Source organism: Ornithodoros turicata, chromosome 8 (genome assembly GCF_037126465.1).
Source record: "Ornithodoros turicata isolate Travis chromosome 8, ASM3712646v1, whole genome shotgun sequence".
In the NCBI taxonomy this organism is placed as follows: domain Eukaryota; kingdom Metazoa; phylum Arthropoda; class Arachnida; order Ixodida; family Argasidae; genus Ornithodoros; species Ornithodoros turicata.
In genome coordinates this window covers 6,927,250-6,945,149 of record NC_088208.1, presented here as the reverse complement: position 1 = coordinate 6,945,149, position 17,900 = coordinate 6,927,250, and the positions used below count along the sequence as shown (strand labels likewise).

General features: G+C 49.3%; 1 protein-coding gene across 3 annotated transcripts in view; it reads left to right on the top strand.

Annotated features, from left to right (window-relative positions):
* The window catches only part of LOC135366430 (uncharacterized), a 94,324-nt gene that overhangs the window by 25,322 nt on the left and 51,102 nt on the right, over positions 1-17,900 (top strand). For all 3 annotated transcript variants that reach the window (XM_064599130.1, XM_064599128.1, XM_064599129.1), the window contains exons 2-3: positions 598-698; positions 13,546-13,741. In XM_064599130.1, coding sequence (XP_064455200.1) covers positions 598-698; positions 13,546-13,741 — 297 coding nt within the window. The remainder of the gene's footprint in view (positions 1-597; positions 699-13,545; positions 13,742-17,900) is intronic.

The following is a 17,900-nucleotide window of genomic DNA, read 5'->3' as shown; positions in this document are numbered from 1 at the left end:
GACCGTGTCAGCAATGCTACTGAGCGCTGTAATCGGAAGAACATGTGCACTATGCTAATAAGTCATATTTTCCTGTTTCTCTTGGAGATGGGACGAATCTGAAATTTTTCGAATCTCAATCCGAATCCGAATCCAGGGAAGATTCCACGAATCCCGAATCTTTCCAATCATTTATTTGAAAAGAGTTTAAACGAGTTTGACGAAAACCAAATTAAATACTGCTTTAGTTTCAGGCGAAAATATAGCCACATATTTCCTTCTGGAACCTAATTTATTCGCAAATCTCGAATCCCTGCCTATATAGGACTCAAGGATTCGTGGATTGGGTTGGCACATCCCTAGACTTTTTTGCTGGTAAACGGTAGCGCAGTGCGAACTAATTTCGCTTGCGTCATACCAATTGCAACACGGACTTTCATTTGAGAGCAAGTTGTTTCTTCTCTTTCTTTTCTTTTTTGCGTTTTAGTGCCGCTCTAAGTTTTGGTGTCAAGATAAAATTAAATAAGCAAATAAGCGCTGAACGAGGGTGTTTCCTGCATTGGATTCTTTGTGGTCTATACGTAACATATGTCCTTTTTTGCCTCGATGATTTTACAGAACCGGAGATCAAGCAGGGATTTTTACAACTACTTCCCGACTGAAGACAAGACTGATTTTTATCTCAGTCTACTCTTCTACCACACCCAAGACTCCCCCACGTGAGTATTCCTCCTATATCCCCGTACTGTTAACGGAAAACAGCATCGAAGAGCTAACGCTTCACGAAACAGCTGCGACGATAAAAAAAATGGAAGTCACTGAAAAGGTTAGCCAGCTGTAGGACTCGAACGCGCATCATCTGGATTTCCGGTCCAGGGCTCTACCAATTTGAGCTGGGCTAACAGCACACCTCCCAAGTGACTTTCAAGGGCGTCATCCGGAGAGAAATTTCAAGGAGTGTGCTAGAAGGAAACCTCCGACACTGGGACGTACTAGAGCCTTAGAAAAAAAAAAAAACAGTTGTTTTTCCACTTGTTGCAAACTTGTTTTTCCAGTGCTCTAGGAGGTACGGGCGAAGGGAGCACACTGAATTCACGGCGCATGCAAAAATGGAATCCGGCAAGCATGCAGCGAACATAAGGCCAGAATCCATGGAACCGTAAGAAATACACGAAGATACAAAGACACGACACGGACGCCACATGGAGACGCCTTCTCCGTTGCTGCCTCAACCAGCCTTGATTGCAAGCCTGGATAGGGGAGGACACTGACACAATATACGTAGCCAACGGAAGCAGATGAGCAGCCGAGCAAGCGTTGCCAACAGTTTTCGGAACTGCGGCTGCTTTCAGGGGCTACACATACGCGACGTTTCCTCAGCTGATTCAATATGGCTGCCTCCGAGCGCGTACACTGCGAGAGAGAGAGAGGAAAGAGCCCTGTTCAAGTTCTTTGCCGATCCTCCTCCCCGTCTTTCCTTCTAACCTCTCCCCGTAAGATTTCTGGGGAAGGAACAAATCAACCACACACACACTCTCTCTATCCCACTAATCTCCCTTTCACTCATACATTTTTTTTTTCTCGCTCATACACACAATCATACGACGGGATCCACGCAAGCGGCAAGTGTTGAACATGAAGAGAACAGATGTTCTGAGGCAGGAGCAACGTAGCAAAGACAAATACATACATGTACAAATGTGGGTTCGAACCCTAATGTGTGGCTAACCTTTTCAGTGACTTTCATCTCTCATCGTTAATTTCTTAGGCAATTTGAGGCTTTGTGTGCATTTGTCCTTTCTATGTTGTTCCAGCCTCAGAACATGAGTTCTCTCAAACTGTGCCGAGCGGCGACGCCGTAAAAAAATGAGAAGAAGAAGAAGAAATACAAGAAAAAGAAAGATTTCCCAATTGTCAAATGCGTCCCCGAAAGTAAAAAAAAGCAGCTGTACCTGTAAAAAAGCATCACTCGAAACGCGCCCCCTGTCTGACCATAGTCCAACGTCCAACTTAGTCCAACGACCTGGCATCGCGTAAGCAAGTCGCGTTATTAAGCACTACGAATACATCACGGATAAATGGTGGAATGCTGTTTCGTTATTGCTGCTATTACGAATAATTGATTTTATGCCTACGTAATTAAATGTGGGATGTCTTTTGAACCTCTGAAAACACGCGAGAGGACAAATGTTCGTGTCCTATAGAGCTGAATAACATTTTCTGTGACTTCCATCTTTTGATCTGAAAATACGGCCTGGTTTCAACATGTAGCACAACATGCCAAGCAGAATATTTTTGTGGTGCCAACGTAGGTCGAAACAGTGCGCAGTGCAAGTTACAAAACGTGCCCAGAAAAAAAAAACAACAACAACAGAAAACAGAAAAACAAGATGCCACCTATATAATGCAAGTGACAGTGACGCCACATGAAGGACGACTTTATCTCATTACGGCCGAAGTCTCATTACGGCCGATAATCCTTTAATCTCCAAGTGTCTCGTTACGGCCAAAGTCTCAATCGGTGTCTTAACTTGGAGTGAATTGGTTGTTCCTAAACGCGCAACGAACTACAAACGGTGCAAACCTACCCAGTCAACCACATCTGTCCTACGGACGTCCGGTTATTATCCCAGAACAAACTACCTGAATCGATGTCCTATAGATCTCCGTAGGATACCCTAAAAGGATATCTAATGTCCCGAAATTATACAATGAACTACGGACGTCGGATGGACAGAGGACGCCGTGTGGGCATCCGTGTCAGGTAAGGCTTCGCAGTGAAATTCGATTAGAATTAGTGCTGCGACTTCAATAAGCATTAATCTAGTGTACCTGACTCGCAAGTTTGCTTTGTTGGTGCTCGTGATCCCAAAATGCAGTTCATTACCGCGACGCATTTTTGACTGGGGTAGGAGATCATGCACGAAATCGAGAGCAGCTCACGGCTGGCAACAGTGGGCAGGCGGCCGTGGCGGTTGGTTTTGACCAGTTTGCCCGTCGATGAGTGTGTCAGCTACACAAATTGGTACCTGTGCACGCTTCAGTTAAAGTATCGCTGAAGCAGCAACGTGTACAGGTAAGCTATGCAAAAACAGAACGGCGAGCAGACGCAGCTCATATTCGTCTTCCACAACAGGTCAGGCAGCAGGGAGCCGGCCGCCATATTGCGGTCTCCAAGTTATCACAACAGCTGAGAACATTAGCTACGGATATGTCAAGCAAAAAACGGTGTTCGCACAAGCGGTAACATCGGTGATTGAGGTGGGTACTGGGTACACCTGTCCTGTCAGAGTGCCATATATTTCGGATAGCGAAGTGTTCTCAGGTAGTATTTCTGATTTGGATGCAGGTCGTACGCCTGGTTCAGAGGTGCATTTTGCGTTGTGACAAATGTACCTGTGTAGGTCTAGAACGACGCATGGAATTAACTGACGGTGACAAAATAAACTATGCTCAGTGTTGTGAAAGCTATAGCTAGGATGCTCCAGAAAAATCTGAAACCTGTTCTTTTGCAGTGAAGAAATGGAAGCTGACTTACACGCGAACTACATTCCTCCAGACTAAGGGACTGTAGCACTCACAGATGTGCCGCTTTGAAGTTTCTTATTGTGTAATAAACGTTCTTTGTTCTGTATATGCTGTCTTTACTGTGTAACCACCACAAGTAAATAAAATAGAGAAATCAAATCAAATCATATAGTATCTGTAGAACCCAATAAAAACCTGCTACAGCGTCCACAGGATAACCACAGAACGGCCCCCTGCATGCCTCAAATTATCCAAAATGTGTCCTCTGTTCGTCGGCCAGGATGTCCTGTAGACCGGTTCGGGCGGTAACATTGAACAAACTATGTTAGTACAATTTCCATCCGTGGGAAGTTTCCCGACGTCCTGAGGACGTCTGGTTATCCGAGGTCGTTACTCCATGGGACATCCTAAGGTTGTATATGGCTGACTGGGTAGTAACCCATACCGAGCTCTTGGACTGTTTTGATTCAGTTAAATTACTCGTATGAGAATGCAACTATGTGTGGATAGCACACTGCTAAGCAAGACCAGTCTGCGAAAACATAACTCACCAGAATTCTTGGTTCTCGGCCTTGGTAGACACTGCGCGATATACGTTGGGCATGTGACGATTCATTCAACTCAATTTGCACTGGAACAACACGCGCTGCTCGAAAGACAACGACGGAAAATAAAGAGCCGCTTAAGTGCGCTAATTTGCACGTTACAGCACTACAAATCGATAGATATATCTGTCCGTTGTTGTTGTTCCGGAGCAGCAGTTGTAGTGGTTGTAGTTTACGACGTGCTTCTCGCTGACACAGGAAACGAGATAACCAACGTTGCTAGACAACATCCGAAGTGAGAGCGTGAAAGTAGCAAAACAATAATTTATCATGACACGAAAGAAAGAGTATTGATTCCCCCTCCTTCTATAGCTTGCAAAACGTGATTAGCGCTGAGATGAACATACACGTTCGTGACGCGAGTTATTTTCACTGATCAAAAAGAGGTCACGTGGGATTGCGTGACGCTTGCGAAATGTGCAGCACTGTGCAATGAACATGGCGAAACGAAACTTGTAAATCATGCATTGCACTTCATGGTAGCTGCCGGAAAATCCAAGCAAACTTATGAGACACTGGATTACAGGTATGTTGGCATCTTTTTCTTTCCTGCGCATCATTTCACACACTGTACGTGGATACATGGGTGTCGTGTCTCACGATGCTGGAGAAGTAGTTGCATGGGGAAGTGTGCACGGTTCTAGACTTTTACTTTTTGATCGCGTAATCGGAATATCGGCACCTCTCGCGTTGTGGCTTGCATGTGACCAACCAAGAGCTGTTCCCCTAGTAGCGCTTCATAGAAACGACAAAACGAAACATATGGGAAGTTATATTTTTTATTACTCATACATAACGAAAAAATATAACCTTTTCAGGTTGCTGCAATTACTCCATGTGCCCACAATTGTCCTGCGTGTATGCTTACATTAACGACGTCGCCCACCACGGCGGAAGTGTTTTGCGCACACACGTTTAAGCATGAAGCCTGCAGGTAACATTTGTGGATGCCTTGAGGAAGGCAAGAGACAACCGGCAGTCAAGAGGGACGGTGTTGGAATGAACGTTTATTATCACCCGGGAGGGTGCGGCGGGTGCCCTGCAGGCAGCGATACCGATGCTGCAACACGTCCCCCCCCCCCTTCTTCAGGAGCGGTGCAGACGCGACGGAAGGGCTCCAAGTGACGTGCCTGGCTGGGGACGGGAAGGCCGACGCGGGCGCCGAAGAGAGGGCAGGGTCGACGAGGAGGGCTTGAGGTACAGCAGGCTGTGGGTCCACGGGAGCCGGCTTCAAGCGGTCAATGGAAACGGTCTGGTGCTGTCCCGCGACTTCAGTAATGAATGTCTCAGCGGAGCGGGTGACCACGCGATACGGACCTGCGTACGGAGACTGAAGGCAGCGTCGAGGAGCAGGAAGCTGGAGAAAAACATGGGTGGGCGTGGCCAAGGCAGAGGGCACGTGCGTGGGGCGGGAGTGATGGTAACGAGGCTGCGTTGCGGCGAGTGACCTGAAAACGTCGCTGAGCAAGGAGGCGTAGTGTGAAGGTGCAGGAGTGGGGGATTGCTGGACGATCAGGTCTGCCGCTAAACGAAGCGTGGTGCCGAGAACGAGCTCTGCCGAAGAGCACCCAAGATCGGGCTTGAGGGACGCTCTCAAGTGCAAGAGGATGAGCGGGAGCGCCTGGGACCATGTATTGGGATTCGGCAGGGCGCGAAAGCAGGTCTTCAGCTGGCGGTGGAACCTTTCCACGAGCCCATTCGCACAGGGGTGGTAGGATGTGGTCCTGTGGTTCTGGCGCCGAGCAGACGACAGAGCTTGAGGAAAAGTGATGACTCGAATTGAGACCCGCGGTCAGTGACTATGTCGTCTGGAACACCGTAACGGGAGAACCATGTGGACAGGAGGGCAGCAGCCACGGTCTCAGCACGGATGTCGGGTATGGGCGTTGCTTCAGGCCATCTGGTGAACCGGGCGATGACGGTTAGAAGGTATTTGAATCCAGCCGATGGTGGAAGCGGGCCGATCAGGTCCACGTGAATGACCTGGAAGCGACGATCGGGGGGGGGGGGGCGGAGACGGGCCGGTGGAGAACGTGTGTGACCGTTGATCTTGGCACGCTGGCACGGAATAGACCGAGAGGCCCATAACTGAATGTCTTTGGACATGCCGGGCCACACATATAGCGGGCGGAAATTAACTTCCTTTTGGCGCGGATTCCAGGGTGGGCAACCTCATGAAGGGCTCGGAAAGCGAGATGGCGAAGGACCTTGGAAATGTAAGGTCGCAGAGTGCCGGTGGACTCGTCACAGGTAATGGTCAACGAACTGCCAGGAAGGGAGATGTCCTTGAGACGTAGTGATCACGTGTTGGAGTGGCGGAAAAGCTTCAGCTCATCGTCGGATTGCTGGGCTTCCGCAAGACTGTCCATGAAGAACATGGAAGGCGGGAAGGGGGACACACTGCTGAAAACGTCCGTGGGGATGTTATGCTGGCCGCTGACGTGCTCCGACGTCACCGGGAACTCGGCCAGAAACGCCAGATGGCGGATCTCACGAAGCGAGTGCTGCTGACCGGCGGCACGAAAGGCATAGACGAGCGGCAGCTGGTCAGTATACAGGGTAAAAGGTCGTCCTTCCAGGAAGTAGCGAAAGTGCTTAACGGCCGAGAAGGCGGCCAGCAGCTCTCGGCCGAAGACACTATAACGTTGTTGACTTGCGGTAAGCTTGGTGGAAAAGAATGCGATTGGCTGCCATTCCCGGTGGATGAGCTGCTGAAGAACGGCACCAACCGCTGTACTTGACGCGTCCACAGCGAGACAGGTGGGTACATCGTGGTGCGGATGAATGAGCAACACCGCATTGGCGAGAGCGTCATTGGATTCGTTGAAACCTCGTTCTGCATCTTCTGTCAATTGAAAAGTAGAGGAGCTGTTGGGGTGACGAGAGGTGCAAAGGAGGGCCTCTAGCGGAGCCAAAACTGATGCACAGTGGGGGATAAATCGCCGATAAAAGTTTATCAGCCCAAGATATCCGCGTAGCTGACGGAACGTCTGAGGCTGGGGAAAATCTCGCACGATCCTGACTTTCGATGGCAACAGCGTGATGCCGTGTCGATCGATCAAGATGATGGCCCAGGAATTCGAGACAGTCAACGCCAAATTCGCATTTCTGGGTGTTGATGATAATGCCGTGATCTTCGAGGCGTGAAAAGAGCTGGCGGAGATGGATGCAATGTTGCTCGGGAGATGCGCTGGCGACGAGCAGATCGTCCATGTATGCCAATACAAAAGGAAGGCCACGGATGACGGTGTCAATAAATCGCTGGAAGGTCTGGGCAGCGTTCTTAAGCCCGAAAAGCATCCGGACTCAAACAAGCCGAAAGGCGTTGTTACCGCTGTTTTGCGAAGGTCATCCGGATGCATGGGGATCTGGTGATACGCTTTGGTAAGATCAATTTTTGAAAAGGTGGTGGCTCCTTCCAAGTTGACGGCGAAGTCTTGGATGTTCGGTAGCGGGTAGCGATCGGGGACGGTGATCAAGTTTAGTGCCCGATAGTCCCCGCATGGTCGCCAGTCCCCGGTTTTCGTGGGAACCATATGTAATGGGGACGACCAATTGCTGGATGATGGACGAACTACTCCCATGTCGATCATGTGCTGAAATTCTTCCTTCGCGTTAGTCAGCTTCTCTGGGGCAAGGCGGCGGTATCGAGTAGAGACGGGTTGACCATTTGTGATTATACGATGGATAACGTCGTGCTTGACGGGCCGAGACCAATCGCAAGGCTGGGTGAGGGAAGGAAATTCCTTCAGGATGTCCGCGTACGGGGACTGAAGAGCTGATAGCGGCTTGGTCCCGAACTCAACGTGTACGTGAGCTGGCGCTGATTCCATTGATCGCGAGTGTTGGTGGAAGAATCGACGAGCTGGCGGCAAGCAACATACACCATGAAAGAGAAATGCCCAAGAAAGTCGGTCCCAAGAATTGCTTGATTCACCGATGCGATGGTGAAAAGCCATGTGAATTGGCGACGGAGCCCGAGGTCCCATGTAAGCTACTTCTGGCCAAAGACTGGAATACCGGTGTTGTTAACCGCAGTGAGGTGCCAAATTGGGTTCTGACGACGTTGCGCCACCGTTGCTGGGAGGACGCTCACCGCGGCGCCGGTGTCGACCAGCAGTCTGGTCTTGGATTTCCGGTCGATGATGTAGAAAAGGCGACTTGGGAAACAGCCTCGGGAGTCGCGAGTCGCCGCTAACGACGCCCTGTGGCGTTTCCCGGCCATTCGCAGGGCGGGGTACACTTGCGGGACGAGGCGCCGAAAGTGAAATGGTACCAACAGTAAGGGAGGGGTATGTCCTGGGTATCGGGTGGCTGTATACCGGAGGGGAAGGTGCGCGCAAGGCTCGGGAAGGAGAGCGCCTATGGCGTGGTCGGGGAAAGCGCCTTGGCTGATGAAAGCGACCGGGAGAACCTGAAATATTGCAGGTGAGCTGGCTCTGGATAAGACCGCTAAGCTCCCAAACTTCTTCGCGAAGAAGGGAGACTGGGTCGGGTTCGGAGGTCTCTGGCTGGGGAAGTGTCGGGGGCGCTCCGGTGGAAAGAAAAGGGGAAGGCGAAGGTGCAGCCAAGGGGTGTGAAGCAGACGCGCTGGCAATTGTGGGGCGGAAGACCTCGATCACCTTATCGGCGACTTCGGCAAGTGCGTCAAGAGTCGCATCCGGCAGAGCAGCGAGTGCCATACGAGTTGAAGTCGGCAACCGACTCACGAAGAGCTCCATGAGGAAGGGCTGATCGAAGTTTGCGCGACGGGTTTCAAGTAGGCTATACATGTGCCGAAGTAATTGAGAAGGCCGGCGGTCACCAAGCTCCTCAGCTGCCAAGAGCAGCCGGAGACGCTCGCGCTCTGCAGCTATAATTCTGTCGGAAACGGCCTTGCGAAGGGCATCATAGGGGTTGCTAGCAGGAGGAGTAGAAATGATGTCGAGTACCTCAACTGCGACTTCAGGTGGAAGATTACCGACGACATGATGAAATTTCGTTAACTGCTGTGTGATTCCAGCAAGGGCGAACTGGCTGTCGGCCATCTGGAACCAGATGTTGGGATGTGCCGGATGGAAGAGGGGCAGCTTGAGCCGGACACGGCCAATGGAGGAGGTCGCAGCATCGGGGGGCTGCGAAGTATGGGCGCTGGGTAGCATTGTCCGGGTCACCAAGTTTGTGGATGCCTTGAGGAAGGCAAAAGGAGACAACCGGCAGGCAAGAGGGACGGAGTTGGAATGAACGTTTATTATCACCCGCGCGGGTGCCGAGCAGGCATCGATACCGATCCTGCTACAACATCTGCTGCTTGCCCTTCGGATACACTGATTCTGAATTTACATATTGTAGCTTAGAGGAATTCCGATATGCCCAAAGTGGCACACGCTTATAACATTGTGACATCAGTGCAGTGGCATAATCACTAATGTAGTGCCCCCCGAAAATGAACAGGGGCAGTGGTTTATCCAGAATCCCCAGCACGGAGGGGTGTTGGAAAAAGGTGTGTGTGTGGGGGGGGAAGGGGGGTCATCATTATAGTTATGTCATTTCATCATAACATATCATTAGAGATGTTAACATATTATTACAGACGTGTCTGAAGCTGAAATCGCAAGGGCACCTCCTGTAGGGGGTACACAGACAAAAAAGTTAGGGGGTGTCACTGGATATTTGGGGTTGTAGGAGCACTGACGAGGGGTACTCCTCCACCCCATGTAAAGCCTCGTAAAACACCTCCTGAAATATTTTTATGACTGTGCAGCTGCATCATTGTGACGTAATTGTCAGTGTTGTCCAGAATTTCTTAAATATTGTAGCGGCCGCCTATCAGCATCGCCCGTCGACGTCGAGCGCAGTAAATGTGGGCTCACGGGGACTCAACTGCGTACCAGTGTGGTTTCGCATTCCTTCTGACAACGACAGTCAGTCTGGGTGTCCTTCCTTGTCTTGTGAGGTGCACGCCACAATATGTATTGAATGTATGCAAAAAAAAGGAAGTCTGCTTGACAGCATATGTCTTATGGTCATCATCAAACAACAGCGTATATGTCGTTTTGGTTCATCACGTTATGTACTTCTTTTTATTTCAGGTGAACGTAAACTGTAGAAGCCAGCTAGCAGGGGAAAAGATCATGGTCATAGGTCATGTGGCTCCTGGAGCTCCCAGTGTGCTCCCTTGGGTTTTTCACTTTTCACAACACACACACGCAGTGTGCTCGCAGAACCGAAGAGTAGGATGTTGCTCGAATAGTGAGAGAAAATGGCGTAACACATACAAATATCGCGTGACACACTATGACAATAAAAATATTTTTCACGAGGGATGTATGAGACACTGTCGCAATATTGTGTGCATGAGCCGTTGTGAGTGACAGAAGCCGTGGGGTCACACCGCCTCGGACACATTTTGGGAAGCATAGAACACAGCGATTGCTAACATGGTGGATGCTTTCTTTTTTCTTTTTGGCCGTTATGAAACACCTTCGGCCGAAATGAGACTGGCTTCGGCCGTAATGAGATGTTACCCATGAAGGACTGCGACAGGTCCGTTTCTTTGAGCTCGCCGTTCACTGCGTCCTGTTGACTGTGCTTTTTTGGCAGCAAGACGAACACTTCCGATATGACGGTCCATATATACACGGCGTCCCAGAAAACGTGTCATGGAATTATAATTTAAAAAAAAAAGAAACTACGCCACCCAGAATCATGAGGTTAACGGCGTTTGCCCTTATTAGGATTTTTCCACCTCCTAGATGTGAATGTCACGTATCGAAAGTATAATTGTGTAAATATTTGCGAGCTGAACTCGGAACTTTGCCAAGTGAAGGTCACTTTTTTACCCCACCACTATGAAGAGCGAGCAAAGTTCACTCAAAATTCATGACAATTCACAGTGATATTCACGAGCTATGCCGTCGAAAAAAATAGCCGAACATCATGTTTTAAGAAGTACAAGACCATAACGCGCGATGACTTTCTGAGCGCAATCGCTCACACTCCCACGAAAGGAGGTTACCACAGCCGGACCCCACAGTGATAGTAGAAAAAGTAGCAGTTCCTAAAATTGGAAGAGCGAAACCATTCTCCCAGCGAAAGCCGGACGCGATAGGCCATGCCTGTGTTATCTCTTTCTGCGATGCCGGGGTGGGCTGGGTTTCCAACCTTCTTTCGTCGAACTGACAAAGACTGCGTCGAAAAATTCATCGCGCGCTATCCTGTGGGAGCTCAGTAGAGCATGATGTCCAGCTGATGAGTATAGAGCATGATGTCTGCCGGACCCAGCGACGAAATTAGAAGTCCGCAACCTCAGTGACTCTTGCCGCACGTATACCCGCTTCAAGTCTGATCCCATAGAGGTTCCAATCTTCCTTGTCAGTATCAAACGTTCCAGGGCTGCGAAACCAGCGAACTCCATCGTTCGAACCTAGTCCGATTGACACAACTCGAGACTCATCCCCCGGAATCTCGCGTGAAGTCCTTCGCTCTTCGCCAGTTGAGATAACCGTAGAGTGGGTTGGACAAACCCCTTTCATACAAGAATAACCAGGAAACAGACATGGCTGCAACAGCCAAAGAGCTCAAAGACTGCAGCTGGCACACGCCGGAGTAGAATCGTGCTCTCGAGTCTAAAGCGCCCCCCCCCCGTCCTCCCACTGCTGCCAGAAGCCGTATAGACAAAGAAATGAAATGCTTGTCTGCGCCGTCGAGATCATAAATTCAAGTTTTCTTCGTTCCCGCTTTATCCTGTCCAACAAGCCGCTAGGGCCTGCCTCAATCGGCGCCCTCTCAAGCAAGGGGGCCTGGGGAGGCTGCCCCTCTCGAGTTTTCGCAGACCGTTCCGTAACGCACGGAAAGTTAACGCATAGTTCGCTACAGTCAACCGGATAGCAAGAGAGTTTTAGCAGATCGTTCGTCGGGCAACGCTACGAACGCTGAGAACTGTGTTGCCCACTACCGACTAGATTGTAGCGATCACGCAATAATCGGCAAACCCAATGAGGAGTCTGCGCGCATGATCCGCTAAGGGTGCTACTCATCGTCCAGCGAGATCTGCATCATGATTGGGCGATGGAAATTTGAACGCGCGGAAGCGGACGTACGTCTACCGTAGCAGACGACAGCAATGGTTCCTTTGAAAACGCGTAAAATGATGATGATAATCAACTTTAGAAGGAAGCATCCCTCGTGGGACATTCATAGCTCGTACAGAATTACTGAGGTAAGCTAAAGTACGTCGGAGTACTGCAGAAATTGAGGACGCAATAACCGGGCCGGTGGGTAGCGCCACCGCTAGCCTCCAAATGATGGTATGGCCGCTATAATACAGTAGGTCGCGGTGTTGCCATCCAACGGTGGTAACACAAACTGCCGTTCCCATGGTGTCTATGCATCTTATTCAGAACGAACTGTCTAATATAACTACGTTTTGTGCGCTGCTCTGTTTTTTTTTCTTGTTCTTTTTTTTTTGCTTGAAAATAAATTTGTTATTGTTGTTCCACTAACAAACGGGACGACAGCCCTTGCCGGTGAGTTAATCGCTATCATCCGCCGTGATGGCAGACGCTGCTGCTCACTCGGACTCGGTGGACACCATCAGGGACCAGAAGTTTCTGTTTCGAAATAGCACGAGTTGTACGGCTACTCACAGCAAGGAGACGCGGTCCCTCCTCCTGAAGCGGCTGTCTGGTAATCTTCACTTGGGAGACAATGGACGAGGTGTTGCAGGCAGTCATCTTGTTTTTGCGTGACGAAAACAACGTAGAGCACGGAATGGAAACAAAAATCAAAAACAAAAAATGAGCTGATCGTTCCGAGGTGGAACGCGGAAGCCGCGGTTCCGTTCCTGCGCATGCGCACTTGCCCATGTGGAGGATAGCGTATTCCTTCCGTTCGCTGCGCAACGGTTTACTAAAACTTTCTGGTTGACGTTAGAGGCCTGAGGTGGCTCAGCCCTTCTTGTGAAATTACTGAACCCCGAGGAATCCCAAGGAAACTGACGAAAGTTATGATGCCCGACTTTCAGGGGATACACCAACCTTTCCTTTAGCTTTTGTCAGAGCAGTAAAGGATCATCACTAAAGCCACGGTCTTAAAAAAAAAGAACTTGACCGCATAGCACGCTGAAGGCCACCCACTGTACCCAGTTATGTACCGAGTCATCACTCTCGCTTTGTGGAAAGCGCGCGGCGTACACTTTTTTGTGAAGATTATAGTTTCTCCGTAAGTGTCACACAATGGCGTACTACACCTCCCTTTTTCCGCGAATCAAGGCAGAGAACGATTTCTCTCCGGCTGATAGCTGGCCATGAGCGTGCCATGTGGTGAAGTCCGTTTCTAAGAGTGTAGGGTGGCACAGGACGGCAGTGCGTTGGTCACTTTTAGCGATTTTATGGTGCGGGACCAAACGAGCACAAATGGGTACTTTATTCAAAGGATTATCCCTTTAACGCAGGGTGAAGGTGAAATTCCTCCATCGAAAAGATTTCAACAACTGCTACGTGATTGTAAATATATACAACGGGAACGACCTGCGATCAAAATCTGCAGCTACCATCCACACCGCAAATTCTAAAGGACATCTCACTGTTAATATGAGGAAGGGGGACTACTCTTTGATGCAGTTTCACATGCATGAATACGCATGCGATGTAAGTACACATGTATACTCCGGTGTTTAGATGTTGTCATCGCTCCAACACCCACTGGCTCAGCTCGTCACTCCAATATCATTCCCGCACTGCCGGAATACGAGTAGCATTTACAACAAAATGTTATGTCCAAAATATGCTTGGGAGGAAGATTTGATCACATGGCATGGATGCATTGGAGCTGGTGGAGATATTCATTGACGATGAAGCCTGAGCTTGGGCTGAGACAGATCCTGAACCCCCCCCGAATACCCGTCAGGGCTGCTACACTCTTAGAAATCAACTTCACTGCATAGCACGTTCCTAGCCAATCATCGTGTCGAATGATATCTTTATCTGCCCTGATTTGCTGAAAACGAGAGGCGTATGCCTTTTTTGTGGAATTATGAATAGCATAAGTGTCACCAAAAAGGCGTACGCCTCCCGTTTTCAACAAATCAAGGCAGATAACGATATCATCGGAGATGATAGTTGTCTAGGAGCGTGCTATGCGGTGGAGTTCATTTTAAAGAGTGTACCTTTAGACGCTTTGGCGTAAGCTATACACATAGCACGCTCCTAGCCAACCATCATTCCGAATAATATCGTTCTGTGTCCTGATTTGTTCAAAACTGGGCAAAGGCGCCTATCTCGGACAGATTATTTTGTCCCAGGTTGCACCTCTTCCCATTTTCGACAAATCAATACACAGAATGGTATCATTCCAATGATGGTGGCCTAGGAGCGTGCTATGTGGTGAAGTTCTGTTGTAACAGTGTATGATATTGCAAGGCACAGTGCTAAAAGAGAACTTCTCCACATAGCACGCTCCTAGCCAACCACCATTCCGAATAATATCATTCTGTTACCTGATTTGTTCAAAACAGGGGGAGTCGCCTATCTCTGACAAGATAATCTGTCCCAGATAGGCGCCTCCTATTTTCGACAAATCAAGACACAGAATGATATCATTTGGATTGATGGTCAGCTAGGAGCCTACACTCTTAAAAATGAACTTCACCGCATACCACGCTCTTAGCCAACCATTATCTCGAATGATATCGCTGTGCGCCCTGATTTGTTCAAAACGCTAGGCGTACGCCTTTTTTGTGACACTTATGCGGTTCATAATTGTCACAAAAATGGCGTACGCCTCCCGTTTTCAGCAAATCAGAGCAGATAACGATATCATTCGATATGATGGTTGGCTAGAAGCGTGCTACGCGGTCAAGTTCATTTCTAAGAGTGTAGTATGTGGTGAAGCTCTGTTTTAACAGTATGTGTTATTGTAAGGCACAGTGTTAAAGCACGCTCCTAGCCAACCATCATCACTCCGAATGATATACTGTGACTGGATTGGTTCAAAACGGGGGGGGGGGGGCGGAGCGTATCTGGGACAAAAGCATAATGTGTCTCGGATAGGCGCCTCCTCCCATTTTCAACAAAGCAACGCACCGAATGATACGATTCCGGATGATAAAAGTGCATTAAGCTTGACGAGAGTGTTCAAATATACAGAGTCCGTGAAACTCAGAACGATATAAACTTTGGGCCATTCGAAGCTGCGATGCACGGTACCTTGCGGACACTGTACTCTTAAAAATGCACTTCACCGCATAGCACGCACGCTCCTATAGCCAGCCATAATCTCGAATGATACCATTATCTGCCGCGATTTGTTGAAAACGGTAGGCGTACGCCTTTTCTGTGACACTTATGCTGCTCATAACGGTGAATGAGGTGAAGTTCATTTTTAACAGTGTGATAGACGTGGTTACGGCGTACGGGTGTCAGTACTGCGTAGATCGAATGTCGCGTTGATCATGAGAGAGAACTGACATACCTGAGGCTGGAACAACATAGAAAGGACAAATACTTACAGATGCTCTGCACGTATTTGTTCTCTCTATGTTGTTGCAGCCGCAGAACATCGGTTCCCTCGTGTACAGCAGTTGCGTCCATCCCGTCGTGTGATTGTGTGTATGAGTGAGAAAAATGTAAGAGTGAAAGAGGGAGGGATGAATGGGAGAGAGTGGGTGATTTGTCCCTTGACAGATGGCGTGCCCTTCACTCTAAAAACTGGACATCACCGCGTAGCACGCTCTGCTTCAACCGTTGCCACGAATGATAGGGCTATCGCTTCTGATTCGAGGAGAGTGGGAATTGGCGGGAGTTCTTTCTGTGTCAATTTGGATGTATGATAATTTACACTAAAGGGCATACGCATCCCTCTCTCCTCGAATCAGAAGCGATAACCCTATCATTCGTTGCTATGATTGGCGCAGAGCGTGCTATGCGATGGAGTTTCAGTTTTGAGAGAGTTGGAAGTCGCTGGCAAAGCGGGTTAGGTTAGCTCACTTGTTAGAGTCCTGGATCAGTAATCTAGAAGATGTGGGTTCGAGTCCTGCAGCTGCTTCACCTTTTCAGTGACTTCCATCTTTCTTTCTTTTTCTTCTTCTTGTATTGTTGATGTTGCGCAGCATTTCCGTGATTCTGCGCGTACAAAGCCAAATGCCATCATCGCATACCTTGGTCTCCTATACACTCTAAAAACAGAAATTCACCGCGTAGCACGCTGTCTGCCACCCATTGCCATGAACAATAGGGTTATCGCTTCTGATTCGATGGGAGAGGTGGGCGTACACCTTTTTGTGACAATTATCATATATACAAATTGCCACAAAAGGGGCGTACACCCCCTTCTGTCCTCGAATCAGAAGCGATAACCCTATCATTCATGGCAATGGTTGGTGCACAGCACTAAAGTTCTGTGTTTGGAGTGTAGGGAGCCGCTCTGCCCCCCACAGTGTGCACACATCTGTCCCTGGTCTTCCAAAAAGGAGACATCTCCCAACTGTTGTTGCATGCCAACTAACGCTGGAACATCTTCATTTCCTGCACGCGATATCGCACTGAGATTTAAGGGCTAAACGCATGGAGCGTTTTTCTCAAGTTTTCAGGACGCGCGCGCGCTCGGCGTGCGTGTGACCTCGTAAAAAACAGTTTTTCAACGCGCGCGGAGGGTGTACGCCGGAATGTGTCGACTACAGATATTCGCGCGCGTCTGGGCGCGTTTTCCGAGAAATAGACCGAACCATGGCCGTCGTGATGGCAGACAAGGTGGCGTATGAGCAGCTCGCATACATTTTTGGGACATTATCCATCACACTAAATTTACGTGAACATTTTAATGGTATCTGGAATGAAGGAACGCAGGATTCACAGGAAAGAAGAGCATCTGCACGTTCTAACAGATATTTGTGGTCGACGAATACCGCAACAGTGGCGTGTGTCGCTCGCTCCGTACGCGTTCCACGCGTTTCGGGTGGTGGCCTCGCTGGCGTTGCTTCGCCGCGTGTGCAAGGCCATGGCGTACGCGCGACGTTTTGACGCTGAGAAAACGTCCAATGCGTTTCGTCCTTTACACTGACTGTTCGGTGCTCATCTCCTTTTTATATGCCTTTCGAGGCATACTAGCGCATTCACTCAAGCTGCTGCCATCAGCCGAAGCAGCTAAGCCTTTGCTATATTATCTGCTAGCTGCGGTACATCCCGTCGTCGACACGAAGAGCGTCGAGCATCCCTCCTGATGGTAAGCCAGCCCCGGAGACCCCAGCATCCTATTCGCCCAAAGTTCAACGGCAATCAAAATCAACGACACCTGCGCGGAGATCCTTTGCCCGCACGCCATTCTGTCGGGTACCATAGCGTGTCTTCTTTACTTGGCACCCTCGCAAGCAGTTATTTGCGGCAGGCTTTGGCAATGCCCTTGTTCTGCGTAGCACGCATACATTTCTGTCGACGTTCAACATAATCTGCAATTTGAAACCACACTCGCCGATGTGTTCTAAATTGCTTTGGAAACGCACACGCAATATGAGGCGGACCTGGTGAGCCATAAGCAAAGCACACACACACTCACGTACGCAAACAGAAAGACGATCGACACATTACGATACCCCCTTGTTTGTCGGAACTCCGTATACGACCGTGTCGCCATCTGACGGACGTTGTTGAAAACGGGAGGCGTGGGCCCTTTTTGTGGCAATTATGAAAAGTATGAGCGCCACAAAAAAGGCGTACGCCTGCCGTTTCCAACAAATCAGGGCAGATGATGATATCATTCGAGATGATGGCTGGCTAGGAGCGTGCAACGCGGTGAAGTTCATTCTTAAGAGGT